Raw genomic sequence first — 12,439 nt, 5'->3', positions numbered from 1 at the left:
GACATTATGTTGAGTGAAATTAGTCAGTCACAAAAGGAGAAATACTGCATAGGACCACTACTGTAAAAGACTAAGAAAAAGAACCCATACTAAAGGGGGTGGTGGTGGGGAGGATTCTTTGCTGGTTGCTGGGATGTTTCGGATGGGGTGAGGGGAGAGAAGGCAAGGTGGGGCACAGAGTAGGCAATAGACACAGAATAGTTTGGGTGCTGGGGAGGGAGTTAATATACAAGAAGTTGGAGAGGAGAATGGAAGAACGAAGTAGATGGGAGAACAATTAGGTTTGCATGGGCTAAGTGGGACAGAGGTAAATAATGCTGTATGCACAACCTTAGAACAACAGGGATCTGGGATATAGGGATTGAGACATGGTTGGAATGGGGAAAGTGGGGGAAATAATGTTAAGATGCTTAGCTTTGTTTTGAATCTTGGTTTTCCTGGCATACCATTATAAAATAGACACTTGAGGAGGAGAGAAAGGAATAGCTAGAAATATCACCATAGAAAGCTTGTAAGTCTGTTTTCTGCCTATAACTGATTGGAATACCTAAAATGGGGCTGCAATGTGCCCAGTGAAGGAGGCTTCCTGCGGAGCCTCTGCATTACGTACGACCATCGGTGGAATCCTGAACAGCATCCAGAATCTTCAGAGGTGGGAAATTTCCACTTGAAAGGACAGGCAGGCCAGCCTGCAATGGCTAGAAGAACAGAAGACACTTCTTGAAAGAAAGCCTGACAGGAAAAATACAAAACAATAACGGGAGACCAACTGATTACTACAAGAACAAGCATGTTGCTCGCCCAGGAGACATCAAGGCAAGTGGTCAGGTTCCTTCAGAGCAAACCCCCTTCCAAGACTAAGACTCATTGGGAATACACGCTGTGATTGGTGACCACGTTCATCACCGATAAGGGGAAGTGAGGGAAAAACAGCAATGAATCTGCGAGCTAAGCCCTACAACATTCAGTAGAGTCTTGTGAACCCAGATAGAGACCTGGTTGGCCCGCAGTGTGGCAAGACCTGGGGACTCTTGGGCCCAGAGTCAGTGACATAGCCACAGAGGACTAGAGTGAAGAGTGCAGCTTCCAGCTGATAAGAAGAGAGGGCATATACATAAGAACACCCACACTTGCAGATGATACCCACTTGACCTGGCTTCAATGACTGGATGATCAGAGCTCAACTAGAACAAGAAAGCAGAGGAAAAAAAGAGTACTCTGATAAAATTTGATGAACTTGACCTACACCTATGGATGTAATAGCTCAAAAGAGGGAACAAATCTTTACAACAAGGATCATTGGCACCCCCTCCACACACAGAGTAGATGAGGATGGGCAACTTGGATATTGGCTACCCAAAGTTGGGGGGGGGCGGCTACAAAGGCAAGAAGTGACTGGCTTACAAGCTTTCAAGAGGGAACCTAGATCCAGAGGGCCTGGAGGAAGGTAGAATCTCCACTGAGTAGTATCCAATCTGTCTAGGTGGGGCTGATGAAAGGAAATGCGCATAGATCTCTTGTGATACAATAGTGAGTAACTGTTATCAGGACTGGCTGTGAGGTTTGGTAATGTAAAGATATAAGTTTTGTAGCAAGGAGGGGAGTGATTAACTTTGCAGTTTAGAAGAGGAGGTCTCTGGGACCATCAGGGGAGAAGAGTGGAGAGCAGGACCCTACCCAGAGAAGCAGTGATGCCTGAGATGGAGGCAGAGACGTGGAGAGATGGAGCAGCTGGGGACTTTATACCCAGAGAGGGAGAGGGGCTGTGTGCTGACGACTGGGGGGCAAGCTTGCAGGTTATTCCCTGTGGTTGATGGTACATGGAGGAGACTGTAACCATGGCAATGCAATGATATCCAATAGGATGAATGTAAAGCTAATATTCTCACATGCAAACTATCACATAATTCACCATAAAACATTAAAAACAAAACAAAACCCTACCTAGGGTTGCTTTGAATCAGCTCTGACACGACAGCGCTTAACAATGTCAATTACTTAAGTGAAGCATCTTTTTTACCAAGGGTTGTTTTTAACTGCCACTGATTAGACCCCTGACTCATAGCGACCCCATGAACAAAAGAAAATGTTGCCGTGTCTTGTGCCATCCCCATGATGAACAGAGGGTCTGATTGTTATGAATCCACAGGGTAGTCATTGGCTGAAATGTAAAATTAGGTTACCATACCTTTCTTCATCATCAGTCTTAGTCTGTAAACTCCACTGAAACTTTTTCGACATCATAGAGACACTCAAGCCTCCACTGACAGATGGGTGGTGGTGGTTGTTATTATGTGCGGTCTAGTAGGTTCCAACCCATAGCGACCCTGTATAGGGTTTCCAAGGAGCAGCTGGTGAGCTTGAACCGCTAACTTTGCAGTTCAAATGGCTTTGCAGTATGGAGTAATAACCCACATCTTCACCAGAAAGCAACCAGATCTTTTGCATGGAAAGCCAGAATGCTGTCACTGAACTATTGCCCTTTGCAAAGTCACTGTGTAAAGGGATGGTTCTCCCTGCCGTGATAATGGAGTTTGTTTTCTGGTCCCAAGTGTCCCCTATCTAGATTAGTGAGACATGCTAACATGCAGACTAATGCCTTAAGATATCACCTTATTAATTCAAAACACTCCCTTATTAGGATTTCACGACCATTCTATTAGGGCCAGGCTGAAATTTACCTTATTACCTGTCTTCTTACGGAAGAGAGGGCGGTTGAGATGGAAAGAAAAGACAGGGCATGATTTGACTCACTTTATGCCTGTAGTTCTCTGAGATTCATGATACTGATTTTACCTCACATAATACATAACTGACAAAATAGAGTATGTGAGGAGAGCAGTTATTTATTGTTTAAAAATTATAAGTCTTTTGATGCTGCAGGATGGCTTTTCTGGGGAGCAGAAATTTTGCAGGATGTACTATTGCCACAAATGTGATGACTATATAAAAGCTCTGTGTGTGTGGTCGCTCCAGTTGTTTCCAGTATGTCTGATAATATGAACTTCATGTTTCTCAGTTTAAGCTTTGGAAATAAGCGCTGAGTTGTAACTAGTTCTGCATAAGCCTTGTTTTCTTTTATTCCTTCTACAAAAGTTTTAATCTTCTGCGTGTTTAACAAATAGGAGTATATAGAGATTATTGCTAAATGTCTTCGAGTTGCTTCCGACTCAACCCTGTGTAGGATTTCCAAGGAGCATCGCGTGAGTTTGAACTGCCAACCTTGTGGTTCAAACGACCTTCGGTCTAGTGTTTTATCTCACAGTGCCACACCAGGAGTTGCTTCAGAGTTAAAACGTAGCCTGTTATAAACTGTTTTTATGCATACCTTACAGACCCCCAATAAGTAAGGTTTCTAAAGAAGACAGAGAGAACAGCATTTTAAGATATGAAGAAAGCCTTTGGCTGATGTGCCATTATTTCCAAGGACTCTGAGAAATTCACTAGCTCTCCTTCCCGTACTTAGCATCTTTCCAATAAGGGTATTCTGGTCTTTCTTTAGAAGAATACTGGAAAGGGAGGTCAGAAACTGCAAGCGCAAATCTCAGTGATAGCCACCCACTTAGAGAGCTGTGATCACTCCCATGGGGCTTTGCTTTCTTATCTATAACTTGAAATGAATACAAAATTTACTATATTATTTTTGGAATTAAATTAAATCCTCAGTTTCTCAGGGTCTGTAGTATAGAAAAGTACCTTAATGTATATCAGTGGTCAAATAGCTATGGTGGTGCTGTATAGTTTATTAAGTCTCTGAGGAGTTTTAGCCTATTAGCCTATTAGCAATCTGTGCTGGGTCATGCTGAATTAGCAAATATTAAAATGGTTTCTTTACCCAGCTCTTTAATTCTCACTGTGTCCCCTAAGGGCCTGACTTAGTGCCCACATGGCAGTAGGGGTGGGGGACAGGAAACAGTTTCCACACTGCATTAGATTAAGCTCTGCAGAGATTCTAAACCAAAATGATTCAAGAGCTCTGGATGGTGACTATAAAACCCATCTTTAAAGAAATCATTTTTCTGAAACCCTTTTGAGTAATAATAATAAAAGTTCTATTTGCAAGCAGATTGAGGATAAAAAACATCAAGGCGAAGGAAGCATTTTTAGTTTCACTTAAGAGTTCATCAGAAATCAATTCTCCTTTTCAGTGACTAGAAAGAATGGCTTTCCTGACAACATGCCAGAGATGTGAAATGTTCTTTTCCATGCCCAAACCCCCACCTCCCTGACAGCATTAAATAGTAGCAAAGAAAAGAAAGATGAAGGGACGTAGCAGGTCTATACCAAGTAAAGGATTTACTGTGGTGTCCTTAGCAAGTCAACGAACACTTGAGAGAAAGCATAGACCTTTTACTATTATTTGCAAAAGAATGGAGACCACTGTTTTGTGCTAACCACACAGCCTAATTGTTATGTGCCATAGAGTCTGTTTCAACCCACAGCAACCCTGTGTAAAGTTTCCGAGGAGCGACTGGTGAGCTTGAACCACAGACCCTGTGGTTCAAACTGAATTCGCGGTCCAGAGCATTAACCCGCAACACCACACCAGGACTATCGCCTAATTAGGAAAGCTAATAAACATTGCATTTGTTTTTACCTTCATGTCATCTATACAATTCATAATATAGTTAAATGAGCAAATTAAGGAATGCCTGTATTATGAAACTTCTAAAATAATAAAATGATACACTTGTGAAGTGCAATACACACTGTGTGCCTTGACAGTAACTGGAAGCAGAAGGAAATATGAATCTAGGATGTGACCTCTAGTAGTCACTGCATGGAGGAAGGTAGTACAGATTTCCCCTGCTGTTTCAAAGCAGAACATTTCTCTAAAACCTTCTGAAATGGCATATAGCAAAGAAGCAATTGATACTAATTTATGAGCACAACATTTCCAGCTTCCGAGACCACGAAAACAACCTATGAAATCATACCAAATCACACATAAAATCTAAGGTGACACTAACACATGGTGGTTACAGGCAGTTCAAAGTTCTAGTGATGTGGTATCAGATGAGACACTGAGTGGAGTTCTGGGGGAAGGAGCTTGGCAATACCGCTCTCACTGCTGGGGATGTGTACAGCCTCTTTAACGGCTCTTTAACGCTGGGAAAAAATGGTGAACGCTAGTTTTGCTTTTCACTCCTCACCCCTTGACTCCCATCCCCACAAAGTGAAAATCCTCCTTGAATTTCTTTTGGTTAGGAGAAATCGATACTAATGTAGGTTTTTCATAAAAGTGAAGTGGCGTAAAGCAAACTTGCAAAAAGCAGGGGATACTTGTAAAACCTCCACTAGCAATTAAATTGATGTGTAATTTCTCTAGATGTCTAATTTACAAATCGAGTTAAATTCTAGGCTGTTAATGTTATTGTGTGCTGTCGAGTTGATTCTCACTCATAATGCCCCTTTATAGGGTTTCAAGAGCTGATGGTGGATTTTAACTGCCAACCTTGTGGTACCAGTCCAATGTTTCTCTATAGTACCACACTGTTGTTGTTGTTGTTATGTGCCGTGGAGTCGGTTCCGACTCATAGCGACCCTGCACAGGGTTTCCGAGGCTGTTAATCTTTACGGAAGCAGAACGCCTCATCTTTCTCCCGCAGAACCCCTGGTAGTTTCGAACTGCTGACCTTATGGTTCGCAGCCCGATTCGTAACCACTACGCTACCAGAGCTCCTTTAGGACCCATAAATACTAAGCTGTTGTTGATAAGTGCTGTCTAGTCAGTTCCCACTTATAGCGACCCTTTACAAGGTTTCTGAGAAAGTCTCATCTTTTTTCCCCAGAGCAGCTGGTAGATCCAAAGTACTGAACTTGTGGTTAGAAGCCTAGTTGGTAATATGCTACCAGGGGGTCCTTAAATACTAAGCTAGAGGAGCGGGGGCATGGATGGGGAGCGGGGTGGAGGAAGATAAGTACTCTGTCATCTTGCTCTCTTGTCAACTGAAAACCAACCCGTGAGCACATTCTTCTTCCTTTAAAAAATAACTCTCATATTTTGTTGGAGGAGAAAAAGATAAAAGAGATTTTTTTTTTTAAATCTCCAAACTGGTCTGGCAGAAGATAGGGTTGACAAACGGAGTTGGACTCTCTGGCACTTGCTTTGTATCCAAAAATGGAAAAATGGCTGAGCCGTTTTCCTTGTTTATGCCATTTATATCTGAGTGCACATTAATGTGTCAGGTTCTAATTGCTGTTTTATGGGATGAGCAGTTTCCACTGGGCAGCCCCGAGTTGATCAGGGGGTTACTAGATGGTCCACTACTCTCTGCATTTGTTGAAAGACAAAAATCCCCCATGACACAAAACCTCCCAAGGTTATATCCAAAGTATCTCCAGTTCTCTGTGTTCCTTCCATGTACTTGGCAGTACCTTCTGGTCTGCTGTTGTACTGAAAATGTATCGTGTGTGACCTGAAACTTGAAGCTGTATCACCATTCTTGAAGCAGAGACTACTATAGATTGTTCAGGACTGCAGAAGATGAGCTCGGCTTGGGATTCTAGGAGACTGGACCTAGAGCAAGTCAATATTAATGGGGTACAGTTCTAAATGGGCAGGACAGGCTATGCTGGGCAAGGCAGGGCCTTGCCTGACCTAGGTTCTGCTAACCTATGAAAGCTGTTGGAAGACTTGCTTCTAGCTGGAATGTTCCTTCTTTTTCTGTTGTAGCTCATTTGCTTCACAATTTAATATTCACTCTTTCTTCCTTAGAAAAGGGAAGGAAATTGAGCTTTTTTCCCTTGTAAGTGATTCATGAAATAAGGAATTTGACAAAGAATTACACCCTCCATTTTACATCACCTGGACTTTCTTTCTGTTCCCTTTCACTTGCTTTTCATCACCAGGCACCTGCTTCCTTAGTAGCCCTTTAAGTTTTTTCTTGGCAGCAGCTGCCATCTCTAACAGGCTTTCTTTATTTCTCTCTCTTCAATTCCCCTGTATTTCTGTACGGTTTCATACTGCAAACTGTCTTATATATGAGGAAGCTTCAGAAAGCATGGAAACATGAAATGGAAAAATAATGGGATTTTTTCATGGACTTTTTGACATTTCCTTCTGTGTGTGTGTATGTGTGTAATTTGGATGAAAAATGCCAACCCTGCAGACAGTGTTCTGTTTTCTGCTAATAATTCACTCATCAGATATCTTCATACTAATGTGGTGTTGTTTTATGTCGTTGAGTAGGATCTGACTCAGCGACCCTGTTTAGGATTTCTGAGGAGTAGCTGGTGAGCTTAAAGTCCCACCGACCTTGTGATTCAAATGCACCTTGCAGTCTAACGCATTAATCCACAATGTCACCACCAGTACTACTAACATACATGGGTCTGAACATAGATCACAACTGTCAAAATAGGAATCACATTTAACACACTTTAGAATTCTACAGAGCTCCATGTTTTTATACTTTGGTGTTGTTGTTGTTGTTGTTGTCAGGTGCCATCGAGTCGGAACCGACTCATAGCGACCCTATGCACAGCAGAACGAAACAATGTTCGATCCTGGGCCAACCTCACTACCGCTGCCACACCTGAGTCCATCAATGATGCCACCTGGCTGATCCATCTCGATGGGGGTCTTCCTCTTTTTCTCTGACTCTCCACCCTACCCAGCATGACATCCTTCTCCAACGATTGTTTCCTCCGGACAATATGTCCAAAGTAGGAGAGACGAAGTTTAGCCATCCTGGCCTCCAAGGAGCACTCTGGCTGCACTTCTTCCAAAACAGATTTATTGGTTCTTTTGGCAGTCCATGGCACTTTCAGTATTCTCCTCCAACACCACAACTCAAAGGCATCAATTCTTCTACGATCCTCCTTATTCACTGTCCAGCTTTCACATCCATATGAGGCTATTGAAAACACAATGGCCTGGGTCAGGCGCACCCTAGTCCTCAAGCTGACATCTCTACTCTTCAACACTTTAAAAAGTTCCTGTGCAGCAGATTTTCCCAGTGCAATACGTTGTCTGATCTCTTGACTGCTACTTCCGCGAGTGTTGATAGTTCCATACTTTGGTGTGGAATGTGTAAAATACTTAAAAAAAAAAAAAAGGAAACAAACCCCAGGTTTTAACAAAACCCTTGCAAAAAAAGAACGTGACATATTCAATGCAATCATATAATGAGCTTCTTGTTGTTTTTGCTTCATAGCGTAGTGGTTACGAATTGGGCTGTGAACCTTAAGGTCAGCAGTTCGAAACTACCAGTCGCTCCGCGGGAGAAAGATGAGGCTTTCTACTCCCGTAAAGATTTACACCCTCGGAAACCCTGTACAGGGTCGCTATGGGTCGGACCCGACTCGATGGCACTTAACAACAACAACAACAACAACCCTCTTAGTTTATGCATGGGTTACAGTGATATGCCTTTTTTCTCTACATGAATTCCCTCAACTTCCACGCCCCCCCCTTAGATTGTGCTTAGTAGTTTAAAAATATTGTAATCCTGTTCATTAAAATCTCTTCATTAAAATAGAATTTTCTTCCCTTAAGAAAAAACATTCAAAACATTTTAGGATCTAACCTTAACAAATAGCATGCTACAACTGATTTACATCGGTGGCTCTTACAGATGTCAAAAAATAATACCACTGTGACTAGCAAGGCCATAAATAATACGTTATTGCCAGTGTTCTAAAAAAACCCAGAACAAAACTAATTTATTATAGTTCGGTTGTCATGATACACCACATTTTGGTGAGTTAAACACAACAAAAGTATTTTGTCTTTTAAAAGTATCTACTAAAGATAATAAAGAGAATAAGGTAAAATTAACATGTAATTTGTTACATTAAAAAATCTGATATACATATTTCTATTGCCTGTTAGCTTGTTCTAAGCTTCTGTAACTATTACAAAAAAAAAAAAAAAAAAGGAAGAGTCATTGTTCAAAGGCAAAACATTCAATTCAGTTGATACAACATTACAGTACAGTAAACTAACATCATTCAACAAAGGTGACAAGTCTAGCCTTAGCTTCTTTAAGTCTGTAGGCCAGATTGTTCCATGCCGCTTCAGAACTGTATGTTAGCTTTTTGTAGGAAATGGTAATTTCTGATGGCTTCAGAAGAAGGGGTCATGCTACTGGTAAAAGCACAGGGCAACCCCAACCTGTCATTAATCGTTTTATTGAGCATGATAGTTAAAACAGCATTATTGAGTTTAGCACAACAACTAAAATAAAATAATAATAATAATATAATAATCATAATAATGATAAGAATAAAAACCAAACACCAACTGGAAGCCTAGAAGAGCCACCAGCTGTGTCAAACCCTTGCGATACGCTATACTAAAAAAACTTGAAATATCCACCTGTCCTCTCCACTCTGCCACAATCTAGCAAAGTCAAAAATAGAAAAGTCTTGACCGTGTTACTTTTTGCAGAATAAAGCAAAAACGTCTTTGTGCTCCTTACTACCAGAAGCAAAATAGCCACAGAGTTACCACATGTAATAGCTTCTGGATGTGTCAACCTGGGCGGGCTTGGTGTCTGCACAACCTTCTTTGTCTTTTTCGCTGTCCGCGTCCCAAAGGTTAATGAGTGGTGGGTACAGCTCATTGAGTGGGATTGAAGAGGTTTTTTGCATATACTTTTTTAATGAATGGTGGTAGTTTTTCCTCTTAAACCTTTTGGCAATGTACACAGCAATGGATGCAAGGCTGATAACAGCAAACATGGACCCCATTACTGCGGCAAGGGCTGTACTGGTTTCTTGGTCGGAAATGTCTAGGGCAAAAGCAGCCGTTTTGGTTGTGACATTAACACATGACTTCTGAGTCTGCTGGTGAATGTTGGACACTGTGAGACACACTTCATAATCCGTGGAAGGCTGTAGATGTGTGAGGTTGTACTCATGAACATCTACAGGGACCCTGGCGGTGTATGTGATGTGGGGGTTGTCAATCTTCATAGTGGCGGATGACCATTTTAAGTTGGATGTCATGACGTTAGAGTTAACTTTCCAGGACACTAAAATGGAATGCGATTCCGTCTGCTTGACATAGATTTTCAACACCTGGGTACCATCCAGAAGGGTTCCATTAACCTTAATGGTAGCCACACGAGTGTCTGCTCCTTCCACGTTTTGGGCAACACACGTGTATCTTCCTGAGTCTTCCGTTTGTATGTTGCATATTTCCAGGGTACCTTCATTACTTAGCTTATACTTATCTGAGAGGGTTTCCACAGTTATCTTATTTCCAAGGGGAGTGACCCAGTAGATTTCAGGTTCTGGTTCAGCCATGGCCCTACAGTCTAGGAAAATTGTTGTTCCAATGTCCATGTTTAGGTGGTTTGGGAACGTGTCATGAGCTATCATTGGGAGGCACTGTTCACTTGAGTCCTGAATTAAAACTTCCTTCACCTGCTGTCCTCGATATTCGGGTGGCATGGCACAGAACATGGACAAAGGTTCCATGAAGCGGATGTTTGTCTTGTTGGAGTTGATCCAGTGGATGACACAATCACACCTCAGAGGATTGCTGTGGATGCTGATCTCACGCAGATTCGGAAGGGATTCCACTGTCTTTTGGTAAACAGCATTCAAGGCATTGTTGTTTAACATCAAGCTTTCCAGGGCAGGAACACTTCGGAAAGCCAGGCGATGAATGTACGAGAGTTTGGGGTTATTAGTGGCTTCTAGCTTTGTGAGTTCAGGCAAGTTATCCAGAGCATAACGGTCCACAGAAACAAGTTCCCCCATATTGTTGATGCCCAGTTCTTTTAACCGAAGCATATTTTTGAAGTCCCCTTCTTGGATTTTGTGGATGGGGTTTTTGTTGAGGTCTAAGAATTTCAAGTTGGGAACTTTTTGTAGGGCAAGTTGAGGGACTTTGATCAACTTGTTATCATAAAAAGATAAGCTCTCAAGGCTGTCCAGACCTACCAAGGCATTTCCCGGAACATCAGTGAGATACATTCCTGCTAATACTAAGCTTCTCAAATTTGAAAGTGGCCTGAAGTTCATGTCCAGAATTCCAATCACAGGGTTCTCCCCAATCATGAGAATTTCCAGGTTAGGTGTTGAATCAAACCAGCGGCTATCAATAACTTTCAACTTATTGGAATTTAGGTGGAGCCTTAAAAGATTCTTTAAACCTGAAAATGCATTAGCAGAGATAGTGCTAATCTGGTTATGGTTGATGTAGAGTTCTTGCAGGTTGCTGAGGTCTTGAAGACAGTAATCAGTCATCTCTGTAATCTGATTTTCCTCCAGATGGAGCGTTGTAAGTTGGGTTAGGTTTGCAAGTCCTACCTCCTTAATGTTTGTGAAGTTGTTTTGGGAGAAATCTAGCTCAGTCAAGTTGAAAAGCAGCTGAAGTTCGTCCCCGGTCTTTGCGATGTTATTACTCTGTAAGAGAAGCACTTGAGTGTCACTGGAGAGGTTGCTGGGGATACGTGTCAAGCGGAGATCATTGCAGTCAACTGTGGTGGCTTCTCGGTATGTGGACTGGGGAGTAAACCAGGGCCTGATTTCACAGACACAAAGTTGGGGACACTCACTGTTCTGTATGGAAGACTCGGTCAACGAAGTCACCAGCAATCCTAGCACCAAGCGGCAAACTTTGGAAGCAAAGCTAATCCTAGCCATGCTGACTTGCTAGGCAAGTTCAAAACCCCTGCCACTTGTAAGTTTTAACAAAAAATAAACCCTATATACAGTGGTGTGTGGGGCAGTAAGTGGGAAGAGCTAACATTCAAGCTAAGTCTGGGTTGAAATGTGTAGAATTCCAGTGTTGGAAGAGATGGTTTTCTAGAGTTGTCAAAAGGCTGGAAGCAATTTGGAGTCTTTTAACTGTGTCTCTCGGTTCCAGGCGTGTGCACAGAGCTTGAGTTACTTTAGTCAAATCGATGTCTGCAGATGTGCCTGAAAATTAGATTAGGACAGATGTTAATTTAATTCCTCATACTTTCTACCTTACAGCCTTCCTTTCCTTTATTAGAAAGGCAGAAAACAAAAAAACAAAAAACCCCACTGCCGTCAAATCAATTCTGACTCACAGAGACCCCATAAGAGAGAGCAGAACTGCCCGATAGGGATGTCGGAGGCTGCAAAGCTTTATGGAAGCAGAATGCTACATTTTTCTCTCCTGGAACAGCTGGTAAATTCCAACAGCCTACCTTTCAGTTACCAGTCGAGTACTTTAACCATCGAGTGCCATCGAGTCAGTTCTGACCCATAGTGAACCTGTATAGGATTTCCAAGGAGTGACTGGTGAGCTTGAACCACTGACCTTGTAGTTCAAACGACTTTGCAGTCTGGCGCATTAACCCACAGCGCCACACCAGGACTCCATGCATAATCACACAGAGATCTAATAACCACAAACAAAAATCCAAACCTAATGCCACTGAGTCAATTCCGACTCCTAGTGACCCTACAGGATAGAGTCCAACTGCTCCGTAGGGTTTCCGAGGCTCTAACTCTT

At 42.2% G+C, this 12,439-nt stretch overlaps 1 protein-coding gene across 1 annotated transcript; it reads right to left on the bottom strand.

Moving 5' to 3' along the window:
* Positions 1-8,645: 8,645 nt before the first annotated feature.
* On the bottom strand, positions 8,646-11,872 carry LRRN1 (leucine rich repeat neuronal 1). Its single transcript, XM_006868667.1, has one exon. The coding sequence runs from the start codon at positions 11,599-11,601 to the stop codon at positions 9,451-9,453; it is 2,151 nt and encodes a 716-aa protein (XP_006868729.1). The 5' UTR covers positions 11,602-11,872; the 3' UTR covers positions 8,646-9,450.
* Between the last annotated feature and the right edge of the window lie 567 nt (positions 11,873-12,439).

This window comes from Chrysochloris asiatica, unplaced genomic scaffold (assembly GCF_000296735.1).
Source record: "Chrysochloris asiatica unplaced genomic scaffold, ChrAsi1.0 scaffold00121, whole genome shotgun sequence".
NCBI lineage: Eukaryota > Metazoa > Chordata > Mammalia > Afrosoricida > Chrysochloridae > Chrysochloris > Chrysochloris asiatica.
Note: the sequence above shows the minus strand (reverse complement) of the source record. Positions and strands in the feature narration are given on the sequence as shown.

Excerpts from the sequence above, each read along its gene's own strand:
- LRRN1 (XM_006868667.1), bottom strand. The coding sequence starts at position 11,601 with ATGGCTAGGATTAGCTTTGCTTCCAAAGTTTGCCGCTTGGTGCTAGGA.